General features: G+C 37.9%; 2 protein-coding genes and 2 long non-coding RNA genes across 7 annotated transcripts in view; 2 read left to right on the forward strand and 2 right to left on the reverse strand.

Annotated features, from left to right (window-relative positions):
• Positions 1-13,327, reverse strand: part of LOC6737877 (facilitated trehalose transporter Tret1) — an 18,452-nt gene extending 5,125 nt beyond the window's left edge. Inside the window, exons 1-2 of one of the 2 annotated variants that reach the window (XM_016169659.3) lie at positions 12,990-13,327; positions 5,520-5,557 (exon numbers count right to left, since the gene is read on the reverse strand). Coding sequence is in view for 1 of the 2 variants with exons in the window: in XM_002084669.4 (XP_002084705.2) it covers positions 1,775-1,954 (180 nt within the window). In the remaining variant the exon portion in view is untranslated. Of the gene's footprint in view, positions 1-1,774; positions 2,458-5,519; positions 5,558-12,989 lie in introns of those variants that run through there. The other variant, XM_002084669.4, reaches the window with a different exon arrangement.
• Positions 7,974-8,825, forward strand: LOC27207445. Its single transcript, XR_001600430.3, has 2 exons — positions 7,974-8,401; positions 8,460-8,825. It is a non-coding gene; the product is annotated as an uncharacterized LOC27207445 (long non-coding RNA).
• Positions 13,328-13,540: 213 nt separating the features above from the next.
• On the forward strand, positions 13,541-16,974 carry LOC123327187. Of its 2 annotated transcripts, none has more exons than XR_006541726.1 (2): positions 13,541-13,767; positions 16,848-16,974. It is a non-coding gene; the product is annotated as an uncharacterized LOC123327187 (long non-coding RNA). The 2 variants fall into 2 exon arrangements; XR_006541725.1 differs by lacking the exon at positions 13,541-13,767 and adding an exon at positions 13,791-14,056.
• LOC6737878 (ecto-NOX disulfide-thiol exchanger 2) lies at positions 14,437-20,323 on the reverse strand. 2 transcript variants are annotated; one of them, XM_016169658.3, is made up of 7 exons: positions 20,219-20,321; positions 19,346-19,927; positions 18,559-19,284; positions 17,248-17,354; positions 15,930-16,049; positions 15,254-15,865; positions 14,437-15,110 (listed from the first exon to the last, which is right to left on the reverse strand). In XM_016169658.3, exons 1-7 carry the CDS (start codon positions 20,220-20,222, stop codon positions 14,847-14,849), a joined length of 2,415 nt encoding a protein of 804 aa, XP_016031656.1. In that variant the 5' UTR covers positions 20,223-20,321; the 3' UTR covers positions 14,437-14,846. The 2 variants fall into 2 exon arrangements, with proteins under 2 accessions (XP_016031656.1, XP_016031655.1); XM_016169657.2 differs by lacking the exons at positions 14,437-15,110; positions 15,254-15,865; positions 17,248-17,354 and having other exon boundaries at positions 20,219-20,323.
• Between the last annotated feature and the right edge of the window lie 21 nt (positions 20,324-20,344).

Raw genomic sequence — 20,344 nt, forward strand, 5'->3', positions numbered from 1 at the left:
GCGCGTCATAAGTAAGAATGGTAATTTAATATGCCTTGTGGCATTCCACTAAACTGGTTAACTGTAGAGCATAAGCCAATTCCGCTTAAATACTCCATAATTATTGAGTGGTCTAGGTTAATATATGCACAATAATCCCGGGCTATTGCTCATAAAATTTGCATAAAAATAGTTCGAAAATTCCTACCGCATTTTTAGAGAACTTTTTTTTAATTATTAAGATTATTTGATTTTCAAAATACCTCAATAAATGTGCACCCATCTTTTTTGAATAATTTCTCAAATCCCTAGGCCTTGAGCTTATAATGGCACTCTTAATATTATACCCAAAAATATTCAAAGTTGTTTTATAATGGCTTAATTTGGTGGTTATTACGATGACAATGAAAGTGAAAACGGTGATGGCTTTATAACCATCCTAGCGAACCATTTAGGGCAACTCATTGATATTCGAATAATGTGCCACACTTTGTTATCGAACTGGTCGAGTTTTTTATAATTTTGTGGGTCGCATTTTAAAACGTATTCAAATGATAGTCATAAAATCATTCCAGTGTCTATATAAGAACTTTTTTTTTTGAGTTTCCAAAGGGGTGGCACATTTATTTAATGCGTGTGTTCTTTGTACTAAAATAAACACCCACAAAATTGTTGACTCATTTTGGGAATTCAGTGGAACGAGTTTCAATTGAATAAATTCATATATGTAAGGTTTTGGTTATTCCAAAACAAATTCGTATTATGACCATTGTTATTTGTAGTTTCTACCTTCGGGGAATCGGGGATACGCCCCTATTTTTGAAGTGCTCACTTATCAAATTATTCTTTGCAAGGCAAAATGACTTTTCTATAGTTAATGATTTTTCATATCATTTTTTTTGCCTATTGTGACCTTGTTCAACATAAAACCAAATAAAAATAGAAAGTTTCCACATTGTTTTTGGAACGGAACTCATTAGTTTGATAAGCGGTGCGATCCATCAATGAACGCTTAGCTACCAGTATGTAGCAAAACGTACTGGATTTAAGATAAAGTCCACTGAAAAACATGATTGTGTTTTCATTGTTTATCGCTTAAAATACATGTATGTTAAGCGGAAATGCTTATATGTATTAAGGTATGTGAACTCTTGCGGTTTCAGAAAAGGCAAATTATACTCTATTTTCTTTGTTTGTGCTCGCTTGATAGAGATAGCTTTTGGAATTGGAAAAATACTCATTTCAGCCTGATAATTGCCTGGTAAACTATTTATATCTCGTATCTTTTAGCGGCAACATCTTTCTGCTTTCAGCACCGCATTTACTTCTCCAACAACAAAGATTGTTTGCCTATTTTGAGCAAATATTTGGAGCTACAACGCAGATTTTGAATGCCCTTACTTTGGAAAGGCATCACAACTTGATTATTTTATATTGAGGGCATCTGTATATTTGCTGCTTAAGCAACTTTATTTCCTGTCGCGTTTTTCACACTGCGTTAATTGGACTTTCGCCGTGGTCTCTCAGCCAAGGTCAACATCAAAAGATGCATTATAACTTGGCTAGCCAGCTGGACAGCGTTTATTAACTAAAGTTAAGCAAGCACTGAGAAAAAATAGCACAAATATAGAGCACAAGGCATAATTAATGATCAAATCTTTAGGCTCTCAGCGTGGAAATAGTTTGTCTTTTTAAACATAAGTTAAACTAATCATAATTTGCAAAATTTCAAACTTATATACGTCTAATTTTTCTCAGTGCTCGTATCTATGAAAACATGCGAATCTTTGCGTACATGTGGGGTGGAGTTGGTGCGTCCATTATCGCTGGCTTTGACGATTTTGACCGGCTGTCTGGAGCCGTACTTGGCTCCATTTTCGGCGGATTCCAGCAGGTGGGAGCTCTCCTCGTTGTTGGAACCGGACTTTTTGTTGGCCTCCTCGCCACTGGAGTTGCTCGACGATGCGGTGGACATATCGAAGGGATTATGTAAACTTCGGTAGGATTGCACAGTTACGATGGGAGATATGTATTTCAATATTCTTCGGCGATTATCCGTTTATTTCTGCCCGCGTTTTCTCACTTGGTACTGCACTTTAGCTTTGGCGATGTGATAATGTTAAGCAATGCGTCAACGTCTGAGAAATGTCCTTTGGCTTGCGTTTTTTGTCCTTTAACACGTCGGCCACCCACGTAGCATGGAATACTTTAGGGCGCATGCGCATCAACAATCAAACATGTTGCTGGCCAAAAAATGTAATATTTTGGCCCTTCTTTGCCCTTCTAATTAGCCAGTGAACTGGGCGATATGACGCGAGTTTCGTTTAAGATATATGGATATTTTCGGATATGTATCGGTTGGCTCATCGATGTTTCCACAGTGGCACTCGCGAGTATCTTATTTGTGCGCCGGGAGTATCTTTGTATCTTTAACCGCACGCAACGAATGTTGGCTAGCAAATGGCGCGCCAAACACTAAAAAGGCCTCCGCCGGGCTCTGCTATGTGGACTTGCCGCTCTCCCAGTTCCCCGGATTCTCTTGCTGGCTCTCTCTCGCTTTGGTCTTGGGCCGCCTCGGGAAACTGGTCTGGTACCGCTCTCCAGCGACCATACACTGGGGTGAAGACTATATCCATAGGAGGCTATTGACTCTTGGCGGCAAAATCCAAACTGGAATTGCAGGCGCCTACGTTGCTCAGATTTTTGGATTTTTATTTCGGATCGTTCTGCTTGAAATTGCATTCAACGACGCGGCATGGATGTCGCTGTACGTGTGCATGTGCATATGTGGATGCAACTTTCGATGCACAGTCCAGCTTATGGGGTGCATCTCCTTCTCCTGGGTTTTCGCATTTTGCATCTGCCTCTGCATTAAATCAAGGCAATGCTGATTTATGCATCTCCAATTGACTTCGAATTGTCGAAGGACTATTCCGTAATTTGCTCTGATTGAGAAATTTTATATGAAAGGTACCTATCCATTTCAGGCAAACTTGTTTAACGTATTTAACTTATTGAAAATTTTTAAAAATAATTTTAATATCAATAACCTCAAGGACTTTGAATAATTTTGTAGAATATCTTTTAATATTCTTAAATAACATATCATGTATATTAACTAGGTTTTATATATCCCCTTGGCGTCTTTTTTAATCTAAATTTAATTATTGTTATAAAAGATTTAAAATTTTAATTAACAATCTAAATTGTTGTATTATTAATATTCGCTTTCTTTTTAGCGTAGAAATATACAGGTAAATAAAAGAAAATCCATTTGTTTATTATAACAGAAAGCCATGGTAAAAGGAGATTAAAATGCACTTAAACTATATAGTTTGCCACGTGTCTTTATCTTTACTGAACTTCCGTATGCACAGATAGATTATACAGATACAAAGCCAGCCGAACAAATGCATTCGCTCTCCTTCCACCTACAGAATCGGGGGGTACGTGGATCTATAGATATATCTTTGTGCACACTCGATGCTTGTTCAAATTGTAGAATTTCCATTATCATTTCCAATTCCATTTGGCCAGGCGGGGAGTACTGTTTGCCTAGCTGGGGTACGTTCAATGGATCACGTTTGTTTTGTGGCCGGAAAATGCGGCTGCCATTGAGCATAATGGATTGCCTCTTTAGGTGGGTGAAAATAAGCATTTTCACTCTTTGGGTCGTTTTAATAAACAAACATGACACTGCTCCAAAGCCATAAATGGGTCAGATAATTAGAATACACTTCTCATATGGAAATGGTTAAGGGCCAGAATCAATTTCTTGCTGAGAACTTATGGAAATTTGCTGCATACAAATGCTCTTTAAACAAGCACGTGAAATTATTTTTAAATTTCAGGAATTTTTATTGCGACCTCTCAGACGTTAAAATGTTTACATATGCACGTGAAATGCATTCCGCATTTTTTAATTTTTTTAGGCACTTGGGTATTTATAAAAATACATCCAGATACTCAGGAAAGGTTATGCGCAGACATTAAAATCTTAAAAAAGCCTAACAAATATATAAGTACATGAAGTATATTATAAAAAGTTATAAAAAGAATGTTCAAGCAATAAAGAACATAAAGACAATGTTTAAAATATCCTTATTTTCTTCTTTACATATTTGCATAAAATACCAAAATATTAAAATATTAAATTAAATAATTAATGATTGAAAATGTTTTTAATGCGATCATTATAGTACTAGCGACATTTTTAATAACCCGCATATAAAACATATGAAAATGGCTTAAGCCCATCTTATTTTTTTCACTGTACGCACTTTAAAAGTTTGCCACAGTCAGCTTGTTCTAACGCAACCCCGTTATCGTTTTGCAAACGCGCTGGGCGAGCACCCTTAACCTTGTCCTTGTGCCCGCCAGCATTAACCCCCCGCTGGTGGCAGGGGGCGTTAACGCGCAGCTTGTGGCGGGACTTGGAACACAACCAAACATTTGGCACGCTCCACGCTGGGAACAGGCTCGCAGAGCGCCTAAAAGCAGGCTCACCTGCTGCGAAAGCGTTTGCGTAGATACAGAAAGTATATGCTGGCTACTGAAAGTATCTGTATCTACAACCAGCGCACGCAGCACAACACTATACATACTAATTACTCGGTGGAAAGGGCCAAAAGGGTGAAACGATAAAATACCAACGGCGTTATGCAACAGAAAGCTCATTAGCACTGGGCCAAGTTGACATAGGCTCTGCAATTTGTTGGCCAGTTCAGTGAAACTACGTCAGCAGCAGCTACGTCACGCATTCGTGTTGATGTATCTGACAGATACATATGTATATGTATCGCTGTTTAGAGGGGCGTACGCCGTGTGACGTCACGGAAGCCAAGCCCCAAAAATCTGAACCAATCACAAACGGCTACAGCGTAAAACGAGCCCCTTTCGCATGCCAAAGAAAACGAAATAAATATGTATCATACTTTTGTGTCTGTTTTTTTTTTTTTTTCTGCGAGCAAATGTAAATATTTCTCTGCACTTGCTTACGAAAATCATTCGTTGGCGCACGAAAATCACGCGATTTGCCTGGCTGTTGGTTCAAGTGCAGCCACCAATTATTTCTGCTGACCCACCATAATCACCCACAAGTCAAAGCCATTTTTGTTTCTTTTAAGTACGACCTACATTTGAACTTGTGACAGGGCCAACATGATGTAAACAGCTCCGAATTTGATAAACTCTGCTTAGCCACCCGCCGCCAGCAGGGCCCAAAATCAATAATTCGTCCTCGACGGCGACCTCAAGGTGAATGTATCTATGGATATACACATGCATATTTTTTTAGGCCACAAAATCGGCTGCCCTGTCCTTGGCAAAGTAAATGCGAGCAAAGACATGCAATTTCTCCGTAAACTGGTGAAATTTGTTTTAAAATCACTGCGATTTATGCGACTTTTATTCATGTTTATTTAAATTAAAGCTCTTTGTTGCTGTAAATGTATCTCTTAATTTTGGGTCAATGTCTAGCTGACGTAGCATAAATTAAAATGTTTATATTATAGTTTAATGCATGTTCTTTGTTTACTCACAGTCAACGATCACAGATTGCGAATTTTTACTGAGGTTCCTGAAATGAAAAAAATAAATTTCCAAGTGAGAACGAGGTTAAATATGAATTTTATTAAAAATAAAAATTTAATCTGCGCCCTTTTTTTCATGATTTTTTTAAACGTTTTAGTAATCACGATAATTTTATAGAGAATTTGCTAGAATAAATACAATAATTCTTTTGTAAATAAAAAAACATATACACAAAGATATTATGTAAATAATAAATAAATTATTATGGAACCCATTTTTAATTTATACTTCTAATCTTAAATATTTGTTCATTTACTATAATTAATATATATTTTAGATAGTGTCATTTCCAATTTTTGGTTTTGTAACGGACAAAAAGCTTTTTCGTGCGAAAGCTTTTCCTTACGAAAAAGTTTTATTCCTATTTTTCCACTTTCAACAATTGCTCTCAAACTGTGCATTTGAGTTGTGGATCGAAAAAGTGTGGAAATAAATCAAACAATAGAAGATATATCGCCAAGTAAACAAGTAAATAAAATAATATGTTATCGTTGAGGAAGTTTCAGAAACACCTGTGTCAGTTTTGTTTGTTGTGTTTTACTGGAAATGAATCATAATCCAGCTTCAAAGAGCTATGAAGGGTATATTTGAAGAATATATGAAGAAAGAATAAAGTACTTTATAATTATATTGTTAGCCTTCTGAATAATAATTAAATCAACTTTATAGGCTTTCCATTCAATAAATGTATTCAAATGGCTCTTAACGCTACCCTGATAAGCGTTTGAACACCTTAACCCATAAATATTTGACAGGGCACAGTTTATCACAACAATGTGCAAGAGGTCTTATCTGTTACCAAAATACATTACCAATTTATTGCCAAAAAAAAGTGTATTGGATGGCTACAACCATCGATCAAATTGTTTATGTTAGTCAGACAGTCAGGCAGACAGCAGAAAGAAGGCTAAATATTGGCATGTAGGAGGTGCTATTATCACATATCCTTATCACCATGAAGCTGCAGCGTGGCGATACTGGATCCACTTCCCACAAGGGGGTATATTTCGGTATCGGCAATTGGGCTTATCGCACGACCTTATCGCAGCCATGTCACCCCCAGTGTATTTCGGTTTACGAACCAATAGATTTCCATATAACAAAATTCCCAGATATGGTTCGCGTTTTGGCATTCGAAGTATTTATGTGCAGCCACAAATCGCAGGTCGAGTGCATTATTAGGAACGGTCAATCGGGGCCTGCGACAGCGACAAAAACTTTTGATTGACAGCTTGTAGAGCTATAAATATGACAAGAGATAGTCCAAATCTAGTGAAGAACTGGCGCCGAACACACCCCCCAAAATCATCATCATCATCATCATCACCATCATAATCATCGTAGCAATAGTCACACGCAGCGCAACCTTAACTAGAGATTTCCTTATTAAATTCAGTGAAAAGCGAAAATATTTTAAATATCTGAGCATCGCCGTTATACCTAGCCGAGAATTTATTAGTGCCAATTGAGCGCACTTTACTTTGATTAAAAGAAATCTTTATGATCTGCTTGCGCTCAGATAAAAATATATAAAAGCATTCTGAGGAAAGTCATTGCTTAATAATGGTATTGCTTAATACGATAAGATTTGATGGTTAACACAACACGGCGGATGAGTAATAGCAGATACAACTTGTAATGCCAAAAGCTTTTTAATCTATTAGATAGACAGAAAACAGATCTTATATGTAATTGCTTGTTTTAATCATTAATCTTTAAAAGTTGAAAATGGCTTCTATTCTTATTTAGCACTTCAAAATATACGTTAAAGCTTATCAACTTTCACTGCGTTGAATTCTTCAAGATCGTCGCTATCAGTTTCTGCGATTAACACTTCGAAATTACCGCGTTCAATCTTTGAACTCTATTGAAATCAGCAATACTTGAAATTCCCTTTCATTTGCAGTCTATTTAAAAAGCACGAACTAATGGCTATAACTATGAGAGGCTACTTTGTGTCTTAAAAATTAGATTGCCCCATGGACGGTGCAATGCCTACGTCGATGGGCGTTGATCAACCGTGAAGTCGGCCAATGGAGCCATGTTCTTGGATGGTACAAGTTCAAAGTCTTTGCAATTGATTTGCGTAATGAGCGACTATCGCCAATGTATACTGCCATTATTATTATTTAGCTGCTGTTGACATAATCTGCTTATCACATTATTTATAGGCGCCAATTGTGGGCTCGTATTGACGCAGGCTGGATCTTGGGGACGAGCCCCAAAAGATGTCGGGAATTTTCGCCGGCGGATGGGGGGCATGCTACGGAGGCAAGTGCATTCGCCGGGAGTTCACGGGGTTTATCAGTCCAGCATGTGGAACGACGTCTGGTGCTGGATCGGCAGGCGATTTCAATAAATATACATTATTAATTTATAATTGAACATATTGAACACACACACATTTTCCACTCGTTCGCCGACTGTTTGTGCTGGGATCCTAGTGGCTGGAAAATGTAAAAAGCTCTACCGATTGCGAATCGCAATCCCCCAAGGTCCGTATAATCCCAAGTGGCTCTGTACGGTAGCTGCAGTTGATTAATACCTTGCTCAAATAGTACAGATGATAAGACAAGCCGAGAGATCCTCGTTAGATTTAATGTGTCGCACAAGTATTTTATTAGATTTCCATGCCCAATTAGCACACTTTAGTCACTTTACACCCTTATCATTCACATTTTGCACTTGAGCTTGCTCATTTACAAGGCTCTTCCAATAAAGTGGCCCAATTCGTGTCATTATCGTATTGAGTTTCAAGATTCAACGCCGATTTCCCACATTTACGAGCTGTTATCACTCGTGTTCAACTTATCGGTGAAGGATAACGCAAGTATGGTTAATATATCTTTTGTTTACTTGATTAATTGTCCGATTGCACAATCCAACAGGCTACTATCAACTGTAACGATGGATAAACAAGATAGCAGCATTCGTAGTAAATGTTTTCGATTATGCCCGGCAAAATAGTTGCCCCACTTGAGAGCGAGTCAATCATTTAATCGCATGTTATTACATACCCAAAACCATAATTTCACTTTTGCCATTTGAAAGGGAAAATGCTCAAGTGAAAAATTACAGAAATTTGAATCTAAATGGAAATTATAGAAATTATTTTGATTTACTATCTTTAGCTTGGCGCGTGTGGATGAAATTTTCTTTGACACTTTGTCATGTGTTTTCTTAGCCTGATAACAGAAATATCGCCTATTTCTAGGCAAATACGAGTCTTTTGAGTCGAACGACAAACAAAATTTTGAAAAAAAAAAAACACTGATAAGAAATTAAGACCACACAGAAGGCTCGTCGAATTATTCCAATGTATTTTTTAAAAATGTATTAAATAATTCACGCCTCCGCCCATGAAAATCTTAAATAACATTGAACCCAAAGTACAAGGTTAAATCTAATAGTTTTGTTTTGACATTTTTTTTTTGTCTCCGGGCTGAAATCTTCAAGTACGAATCGAATAAATCCCTGGACTAACCGAATTTATATGTAATATCGCTTATCAGCGATTTCCGCAATTCAATTAATTTAGTAGGCAGCGTGAAAAGAACAAAGAACCTTTTTGAAATAAGCCGACACAAAAAACGAGTTTTGCTGCAACGATAATGAGCAAACCCCGTTACGAAATCTCCAAGAAAACAGATGCAAATTTATAAATACAACCAAAATGAATGTAATGTCGTTTTTCGAAAAGTTAAATATGGAGAATTTATATATTTGTGAACGAGAAGAACAAAGGCTTTAAGCTAAATTTAAAAGGAGTCGTAAAAAAATGGTTACGTTGTAATAGTAAGGTAACTTATTTAGTAAATATTTAATATTAACAGCGCTCAAAGTTGAAAATGGCTTTCTATTATGCAATTCATTTTGCAATTTCCTTTGAAGATTAGCTGAAACAAAATAGTTTAGCTCAAAGTTGAAGTGACATTTATAACGGCAAATTACCAGTTTTAATTAGCACTTATTTTTGCACCCGCTAATCTGGCATTTAATGATCCATTTCCGTTTGCTGAATTGTACTAAAGGTAATCTGATATATGTCAGTGCGTAACTCGGCAGATCCATAGAAAAAGTGAATTGAATTGAAAAGTAGTCATCAGCGTCACTGCAGTTGATTGACTGATTGTTTTAGTGGAAGGAGGAGAGCTTACAGGTGCGCGAATTATTTGTTGATTTATCGAGTCTGACTGCGATCTGATTAGTATTCGCACAGAATTCGCGGAAAACCCCAAAACTTCCGTAGATGGAACAGCTGATGGGAAGAGGAACTACATTTCAACAAAAGTTCACAGTGTGTATATAGTAAATTATAATTTTAATAACACACAATAGTGCGTGATGCTGCCGGTTCAAATATAATTCTTTACATGTTTAGCACACGAGCAAACCAAAAATTCTGTAAACGAAGTGCGAAATGTGTAATTACCAATTAAACAAGATTATCTCAAAAAAATGCAGTACGTATGTATTTTCATTCATATTTTAATATGATTTTAATTTTTGAAACGTGAACAATGAGATCATTGATCCAAGCGGCATAAAAAAGTGGTTTTAAACTCTTTTCAACTTTGCTTAGAGTGAAATTATGGAATTTCTATTTGTCAATGAAGGGGCTTGGTTTTTAATATGTAAAAAAGGTAGGGAAAATCTATTTTATATATTGATGTCTATAAATATTTCTAGCAATAAATTGCCCAACATTTTCTCTCCGCCGAGAAATTTTAAACTTGTTTGGCTGCAGGAAAATATCCCACATTTTCCCAGCCAAAGTGTGGGTGTCGCCAACAGTTTATGCGCCTTTGATTTTCCAACTTGACGTCACAGAAAATTCTTACGCATTATTTTTAGCCACTTTCTTGTAGCCAGTGCGTTGAGTTAAATTCAAAAAGATACATACATATAAAGAGATTAGCATATATGCAAAATTAGCCACATGAACTTGACAGAGAAATGTGGTATTTCACTTTCGTTATGCAAATAGTTGTCAACACCTTCCATTGATTAAAAGCCAATCACACAAATGAGTCAACATGGCCAAGGCCACCGGAATGTATCTGTATCTTGTAATCGCATCTATGTGTGGGTCACTGCAGTTTGTTTACATTTGGCAGGTGAAACGACCGAGTTCCCTGACGTCACAATGCTTCGATTGAATTACCACCACCCACTGCCCCTTTTCCACCCCCTTGTCAATTACCTGTCGCGACACGTGATGTTAATTTCTCCCATTACCGCTTTTCATTCCGATGCATTGTGGCTGGGGGAAAATCTCACATTCCCCGCCGCTAATTTTCCAATATTCAAATCTAGGGATAACATCTCCATTTCACCCAAAAATCCCCTTTTTGTTTCTAAAAAATGCACTGTAAAATAGTGGTTTTGCGCTTGAACTAGACCGAGTTAATTGGATTTGGTTTTTTGCTATGTACACCTGCACAAAGTGTAGTGTTTAGTGGATAAGCACCCGACTCGTAAAATAATGTAAATGGATTGACTTCGATGAACCAAGCGAGTTTGGTTACGAATAAATGAAAACCGGAGAAAGGGGGTGTAGTGTAAACAAAGTCTGACTAATGTTTACTTCTTATTTATTTTCCATTCCGTAAACTATATCGACAAAATAACATTGCAAATTCTTGGTATAGCTAAGAATCCTTATAGCGACAAATATTATCACAGTGAATTATTTAAGTGAGTTAACAATGTTTAAAAATCCTACAAGTTGAGATAAGGCTTTGTAGTTTAGAAGTATCTTTCGGTTCAATAGTCGAAAAACCAAAGAGCTTTGATAAATAAGATACATTCCCTTTGAACTTTACCGTTCCACTTAATCAGTTACTTTCTTTTTTGGATCAGGGTCTACGGTTTGAAGTGCACATAAAGCCCATTCAATCGATTCCATTTACTTATCAGCGCAACGAAGTTGTTTCCAAGGCAATCGAATGGGGTTCTATCAACTTATCAATTGATCTACAAAAACAAAACTTTTTATTTCGAGTAGAAAATGTTGCGAATTTCTCGCGATTCCCCAAAGTACGTGATTCTTTTACAGTTTTTATAATGCCCCTTCCCATACGAATATAAAATCGAATTTTGACTATAACTTGGTCGGAAAGGTTTGCCCAGGGGGGTTTTTCAGATCGCTGGTCAGAATACCTGGAAGTACTTTGCGGTTGGGAAACTTATGTTCGGGAATTTAACGCGAGCAGAGTGGGATGGATCATGCCATAAATAAGTGTGTAGATCGTGTATTTATGAATCGAATTTGTTTACAGACCATGTGGACATTTGGCACGTTCCAGTGTCTCATCAAGTTTACGCTTAACTCAGCACAAAGCTTTTCCCCCATCGAAGGCGGAATAACATGTTCCCCACTCAACCCTATAGACATAGTTCAGTTCCGAAACGCATGTCACAGTCCCTAATTAATCATTGTTTACTGTCGAAACATTCGAATGGCAAGTGCTAAGACTAGGGAGAGCTCCAACCCCTGACATATTTCTACTATACAAATTCAAAAGAGGGGAATGCACTGATTGACCAAGTGCACCACTTTCAATTTTACCCATTGAAATGGAAAAGAAATGATAAGCCGCTTAGGAATAGTTCACTTTCCACTCTTTCTTTATGAATTTATGTATTTTTCACACAATTTCTTTTACTGGTTATAATCCATATCTGAAAAGTGTAGTATTCTTAGTACAGGCGCACTTTTTATCTACAAACAACATTTTTTTGCATTGACGCTCATTTTAAAATTTCATTTCCTCCCGGCTCAATCTTTGACGTCAAAAAATATATTTCCTAACGCTCAACAAGTTTTCCGAATGTTTTTATATACTGATGGTAATCTGTGTTAATTATTTATGGTATGGTTTTCAGTATCCCGTGACAAGATAAACCCTATATAATATTACTAGCGCCAATTGTATTATAAATAATATGGGGTTAATTCTAATTTATTATCGGAAACGGAAACTTAACAAATAATGTATACCACTTTTGATTAATAGAAATTTCATATAAATAATTTTAAAACTTGTTTAAAACTTCCAAGTTTAGATATTGACATCTCTTAGAATAGATCATCATAACAAAGTCATTAGTGCAAAAAGCATCGCATAATCAGATGAATTCTTTTTTCAATATATTAAAATAAGTGGAAAATTTTTTAATATATAAAACTGCTATTTTCGCACAGGTTTCACATTGTACTAAAAATGAACTCAAGTTGTTTCGGGTTTCTGTATTTATTTTGAAATATTTTTCTGCTTTTACCCCTAGCCGGTAATTTATCACTTTGTCCGGCAGATTGGTATAAATTTGTTGTGTTCTGTGTTATTTGTCGCTGTTTCGGAAATGCCAATGGCTCTCAAACTGCGCTCAAAAGACCGGGTGAAAATCGAACTTACCCGCGTAAAAAACAAAAACACGTGTTTTGTTGTTGCCCCTGCAGCTTCCCACTCGAATTCGTGAACTTGAATTGTCCTTTGAAGAGCGAGACTTTCCTTTATCTCCCCCTTTTCCGATTTGTTTCGTTTTTGCACAAAGAAAGTGCACGTAATTATATTAAAATATACAGCGGCGGACGAAATTACAGTTCACATGCACGCACTTAAAACACACCGTTACTTGGACATGTACGACAAAATCAGTGGTTCGTTCCAATGGAATCCTCCTGCGGGCTTCTGGAACAGAACCGCGCGCCTCGAATTCGCAAAAACGACTGATAGCATTGATATAGACGGGCCTCCCTCGTCGACGTTCGCAGCGGCACAGCGGCAGAAAAGCACTCCAAATACACCGATGCACAGAGAGAAAATACGTGCTGTATATGGCTATTCATTCTGTGATGGTATTAGAGAGATATTTTCTCAAATACCAAAAGACTCTTTACTTATTAAAGAGGAGGTATAATAAAGTCTATAAGGTTGAAAAAAATGTGTTAGGCCAATGGAAAACAGCACTGATTTTTTTACGTGTAGCGTTGTTACATTGTTTTTGCTTTGGGAAATTTACGCTCATGTTCTTATTCTCTCTTGCATCTCCCCCTCTGCATACGTAGTTGTTGTTGTACTTTCATCTCTCAGTAATTTTGTTTTTGCGGTTACGGCTTATGCTAAATTTCCAAACGCGCTTTAAATACGATAAACGTTTCGTTGACGTCACAAATATTGGGTAAACTCATAGGTAGAGTATGGAATTTCATCACGTCATTGAAATATGTGGGAGAGAACGGAGAGGTAGAGGGGACAAAGGACACGGGAAGGCAGGATGCTGTTGGGCATTGTCCTTGGCAGAGGACGCGCAGCTTCTTTTCGCGCACTTTATAGCGGCTTACGACACCAACGTAAGCTCCTTACGTAATGCTTTGGAGTTACATATGCGTATGTACATACATATTTCTGCAGGATAACAACAGATTTCATCATATAGTGTGTAATGAAATATTTCAACCAGTCCATCAACTATTGCTTAGGTAGAAGAAATGCTAGCGAATGTATTTTTACAATAAAACTTTACTGAAAATATCAGAAGAAAAAAAAGAATTTGGAATTTGGAATCGCATTCATTAAATCCTTTTCAAGCTTGTTAAAGCTCAAATAAAAATGCTAATGTAATTTGACATCGTGTTCGATTTCAATTAACGAATCATGTAAAGCTTGTGAATCAGGAAGCTCACAACTGATAACCAAACACATAAATTAAGTTTAATTTCATTTCAATAAAACCAATTTTAAAAATAAGTATGGAAATCCCAAAATATTTAAGATGCTGTTTTCGATTTCAAGAGAGCTGAAGTACAGATGTGTGTGTTATTAACCAAATATTTTATTCGATTCAAATCAAAGAAAACTGTTTGTAGTTAAGCATAAAATTTATTTGGTTCCATTCTTTCGCTTCCGTTCAACAAAAGCAACGCGACTTTCCGCCTCTCAGCTTATTTAAAATATTGATGTATATATATTTTGTATATATTGAATTCATTTAGCTTAAGTGTATACATATTCTTTAGGTTGAGTTATTTAAATAATTGAAACGGTAGTTAGTTTGTGGTGTCTTTCTTCCGATTGAGTTAACTTCGAGTACTTGCCCTTAAACCTGGAACTGGTCTCATTAAGTCGTGATTTCATCGAAAAACTTGCGTCTTTCCTTTGGTTAACATTTCACTTTCCTCCGCTTACTCGCTACTCATTATGATATAGTTGTAAGATAATTAAAGCATTTAATTGTCATCTTATTCGAGTCTACATTCCGCATTCAACCCCTCACTTTGACTCCGTCTGAGATTCAGTTGGTTCGCTGAAGCCACAAAATCTCCACTTCTCCTTTTCCGGCTTGAAGAGATTTGTGTACTTTCCGAGTATATTGGCTAGATCATCATGGTTACTGGGGGCAGCATTGTTGCGCAGCATTTCGCTTAAGTAACTGGTTATGTTGGCGATGTCAACGCCATGGGGATGCAGCACCAGATAGGCTGAGGCAAGAGCAATTATCTTGGCCTCAGACAAAACCAGCGACTTGAAAGTCACCTAAAACAAAGAATAGGGATTAGAAATATACAAGAGAGTATTTGAAATATACAGTACACATGTTAAAAAGAAACAGCATTATTAAACTTAAATATGTTATTCCGTATATATATATTCTGACATAAATATTTTTCATAACTGACCTCTTCCGCGGCCACTGTTGGGGTTTGCTCTTTGCTGCTTTTGTTTATAGTCTCCTCATGATTTGACTTTGAAACATTTTCCATAATTGACTCATTTGCTTTGCATTTCGTAGAATCCTTAGCGGGCTCCTGCTTTTCATCGTCCTCGATCTCGTGTATCTCCACCACACCGCTTTGGTGCTCTATGATGCGGACATCATCATCCACTTTATCGATATCAATTATTTCCGGTTCTGCCTGTGGGCGGATAATTTCAGTGCCTTCCCGGCTACAAGAATCCCCGCTGCTGTAGTCCAGATTTGAGGCGTTTGAAGCATTTGAGGCTCCAGCGCTATTGGCCTCCTTGTCCCTTAACTTGTCCACTGTTTCCTTGATTTTGGTCTTCAACAGAAGTTGCTTAACGCCGGCATCCTTGAGATTTCGTTCCAACTGCTCAATGGTCTTGTTGTCCTTCTGTTCGCGTAGCTTCGTCTGCAGCAACTGGGTCTGCATGTTGCGAATGGTTTCCTGAAGTACCTTTATCTGCTTTTCGCGCTGGACATAATCACTGCGCTCCAGGGTCATCTCATGTCGAATGGCCTCCAGTTGACAGCGTAGAGAGTCGTTCTCGTCCTGATCCAATTAAAATCATTATTTTATTTCAAGATACTATTAGTAAACTGTTTTAGCAACATACCTTTAAGCCATCACTGTCGTAGCGAATTCGCTTGGCGCTGTGTCCGCGTCTATCGTAGTCACGCTCATCGTCGGAGATTTCCATTTCATCATCATCCGTGATCTGGACAGTTCGAAGTTCCTGCGTGGCATGCGAAAGGAGCTTCAATTAATTACCCGTTGCTACTAGTTGGATAGGTTTTATTTGGTTTCAGTACCATTGCTTACAATATTATAACCTAGCTATAAAATTTGTGTATTTAAATAATGCATCAAATTTGTTTCCTTGCTTACGACTCTGTTCTGGTCCGCTTACTTACCTCGCCACATTTTCAAAAAGTTTTAGAATTTGTTTCGATTAATTTCTTTTTGCTATTAAAAATTAATTTGTATTTGTTGCACAAATTATGTATCACAGCAGCAATGTTTTTAGTTCTTCCTTTTGCTATTTACCACAACCAATCGATTTCACTGAGTGCCCATCAAAACCTTCCTCGTTTTCTATAAAATTCAATTTCCCATAGAAACTTGAAGGTTTGTGGACACTCGGCTAAGGTTTACGTTTAGTTCAATGTATTTAAAGCGTATCGGAAATGTTATGCAAATGCTTAGTTAAAAATAGAGATAGTACAACAACAAATGATACTTGAAAGCCAAGAAAAGATAGACCAAAGCATTACAGATCAAGAGCGAAAGCTATAAAAGTAAAAGACCTCATATTTAGAAAGATACTAATGAGTGTTTATGATCAGGAAACTGTTTAAAGAACGCATTTTTACTTTGTAAAATTAATTTTTAGGAATATAGTAATATAGTTTGCTAGTTTTTAAACAGTTTCCCTTAAAATAATCTTATTCATATATCTAATTCTACATAATTTAAACGATATTACATTTTAAGCTTGCAAATTACATTAAAATTAATATTGTTTCTTTTTTAGTGACATCACAACTGATATGGGAAATTTTGATAATCGAAAACACAAACAGCTAAAAAGAGTCTTAATGCACGGGACAAATAATAGAAATTAACAATTAATAAAAAGCAATTAGCAGCTATAGGCGTCACCAACGGAATAGTACCATATGATTATATAGGACGGGTGAATGGGCGACATGCTGAATGATAACACAAATTGCGTTAGTAAAATGGTTAGACATCTACTGCAACACCACAACGATGATAACAACATCAACATAAACGGATACAACATTATAAAACCAAGAGATACAACAGTGAATCGAAGTTATTGGACAATAAATGTATTTTTTTTTGTTTACACAATTTGCAACATCTTTGAAATTGTTCGTATTTGATTATTTGAACATTTTAGTACGTACCGTGGCTAATTTCTTCCATTGATCGATGTTTTTTCTTTGGGCTTTGGTGAAATGGTCCCAAACCTTCTTGTGACTAGCGGCATTGAACACTTTTTCAATCTGAGTGACTGAACAATAATGCAATAATATATAATAATATTAAGGGAGGACAGAGGGTATTTTTTTTTTGATTGTTTGTTTATCTGGATTGGTTTTCAGTTTTGCTCTTCACCTTTGTCAAACTAGACTTGTTCTCTTGCGAATAAAATGAGTGAGAAATGAAAAATTTAAATTAAACTACAGGAGAAACCCTCGCATAGCAATTATTTAATTAGAGTAGTTACGGTTATTTAAGGTTGATATATTAGGTACAATCTAGAGAGAATACAACAGCGTTGATTACCTATCTTTACGTTTGTCCGAGTCTGAGATTATCTGAGATGCTCTACAAGGACCTCAATCCATTACTGTACCAATTGCTTCAATTTGCTCTCTGCCTTGCGGCTTACAAACCTTTTGGGCCAAATAAGACTTAAGACTTTTGTGGTGGTGTCGAGACACAGTGAAAGTGAGTGAGGATCAGCCGCACAGTGGAGCGAATCAGTGAAAAGGGCGACCAACTTTTTAAAAAAATATGATTGAATAAGAAATGATGTTCCATTTTAATCAGGAAATCAAACTGTTAAATGAATGCGAGATGTAGTTTTATAGTTTTACATTAATATTAATTATCAAAATAATTGATAATTTAAGCGGGTTTTGATTTAATTCTTATTAGCGGTAGTTAATTGGCAGTAATAATTTAGTAAAACTTATTAAAACGACTGAACTTCCTAGTAAATGCATTAATCTTTGAAATGCCAAAGCTTGTACTATGGCTCCATATACCATTAAAAACATTTTAAATTGTTAGAACAAAGGCAATCTCGATTGTCGCCTCATCCACTGACTTTTGCTGTGCGGCGGCCTTGGGCTTCGTCTTTTTCGGCTAGTCTTTACCTGATCCTGCTTGGATTCATTGGGCTTGCTCCAGCGACCATTGGCGAGCAAATTTTAGACGGTAGTTTCATATGTGGAGTTTGGCATTTAATAATTCGATGACTAGATTTGCTAAATATTGTGTAGGATGGGTATGGTGTGTTTTCAGTGTAGGTGTAGGTGTTTGGATGTGTAGTACGCTGGTAGATTGTTCAGATATACAGACGCTAAAAGGCTAACCCGGGCGCAACGTAAACAGAAAAATAGGATTTCAAAGTGGGATCGGCGCCTAGTTTCCCGTCTAGACTAGAGCTAAGAAAGCTGATCTTCCGGCTGAAAGGCCGAAATACTTACATTGCGTGGACATGGTGCCCATTTGGTTGCGATAGCTGTCTCTGGCCTTCTTCAGATCCTCCTCCAGTTGCAGTTTGTCCGCATGGAGTCTTCGTACATGGGCATGAGTGCTCTGGATCATCGAATAGAAGACATTGGCGTTCCGCTTAGTGCAATCGCCCCGCTCCAGCCACGCGGTGATCGTTTGAATGGCCTTTACGAAAGTCTCGTTGGTGCGTAGGTGCTCCGCCACAGACGTAGCCTCGTGATCCGTGTAGTGCGGTATTGGTGGCGGCGACTGCGATCGCATCCTGTCCATCGACATGCGCTCACGATGACGCTGTTCCCTCTGATGCTGTCTCTGTCGACACTCGTAATCATACTGATCATCCCGTGCCTGTGCGTAGTCCACATGCAGGCGTCCAAAGTTGGGAGGTTCATTCAGCGCTGATATACGCAATCTATAGCCGGATAGGTAGATGGCCCTATCTATGGCACCCTCTTGGCGGTAGCGAATATGGCAAAAGTTCTTCTTGGACATGCGCAATGTGGTGATCTCGCCGCACGATTCAAAGATCTCCCGGATCACTTCTTCGGTTATGTTTTCCGGCAGTCCACCCACAAACACCGTCCGGCAGCCTGGTGGCCGCTCCCTTATAGTGGGAGGAGGTGCGTTTGGATTAGGTGGAAACAGGATGCAGTTCTTGGTCTTGATCACCTCCTTGAGGCCAGCTGGTGTAACGCCATCTAAGGAATGATTTTATTAGAAGGGAGATCTAAGGTACTAATTTGGTCTTGGTTTTATTACCCGCATTAAGAGTTGCTTCTAGTCCAGCTCCTGTTTCTGTGGTCATTCCGGCTGCTGCTGCCGCTGCATAGTGCATCTGTTGCATTTGCTGCATCGCCGCCGCCATCATGGCCGTAGGATCCATTAGCATTTGCGCATTGGCGGTGCTGTTTGCTGAAGCTGTCGGCGTGGATCCCCCTGCAGCAGAGGAGGGATTGCCGGTTGCAGTAGCACCACCCGCTTGGGTGGCCGGAAAATACAGATATCCAGGTGGCGTGTGTACCAAGCCATTCAGGTATAGTTGCGTCGAATCGGGCAGAGTGAGCGAGTTGGATGTGGCCTGCAACTTGGTTTCCTTGTGCATCGTCGACGAGCTCACATCCGCAGAGTGTTCGTTCTCATTCTCCAGATCCATGGGCGCACTGCCCTGTGTTTGTTGTTGTTGTTTTGCCATCTTATTCTGGATCTGTTTGGGGGGCGAAGAGGGATTTCCCACGACCGATGTGCTCGAGGCCGCCGTGGAAATTGCAGCTGCCAATTGGTTGAGGAAATTCGGGTGATTTGGCAAACTGACGCCATTCGGCATGGTCCCAAAGAGCGGTACTGCAAAATGTACACAGTTTGTAATTTGCTTTAAAAGAGATAACAACCCAAACGAAGCCGGTAGCAAAACAAAATAACCAATCAGCTGAGCACCTCAATTTTCGATAGGCAAAAAAAAGAAATAAAAGCTGGGGGGTGGCAAGTGCCCAAAATGGCGTAAGTCCCACCTGCTGATAAAAGTCGAATTTTCCGCAAATAATGTTGTTTCTGAATTTCCAAGACCTTTCTATTTGTTTCATTTGCTTTGCTACACATTTAGTGGGCTTTTTAAATCATTATCTTATCACTTACGCATATTAACGCCCCAGTAATTGTACGACAGGTATGTATAAAAAAAAACTAATTATATTTAGAGATGAGTCGCTGCTCGAACTGGTCACCCTAAAAAGAGTATCGATATCCGATAATTTCGGCGCT

This window comes from Drosophila simulans, chromosome 3L, assembly GCF_016746395.2.
Source record: "Drosophila simulans strain w501 chromosome 3L, Prin_Dsim_3.1, whole genome shotgun sequence".
In the NCBI taxonomy this organism is placed as follows: Eukaryota; Metazoa; Arthropoda; class Insecta; order Diptera; family Drosophilidae; genus Drosophila; species Drosophila simulans.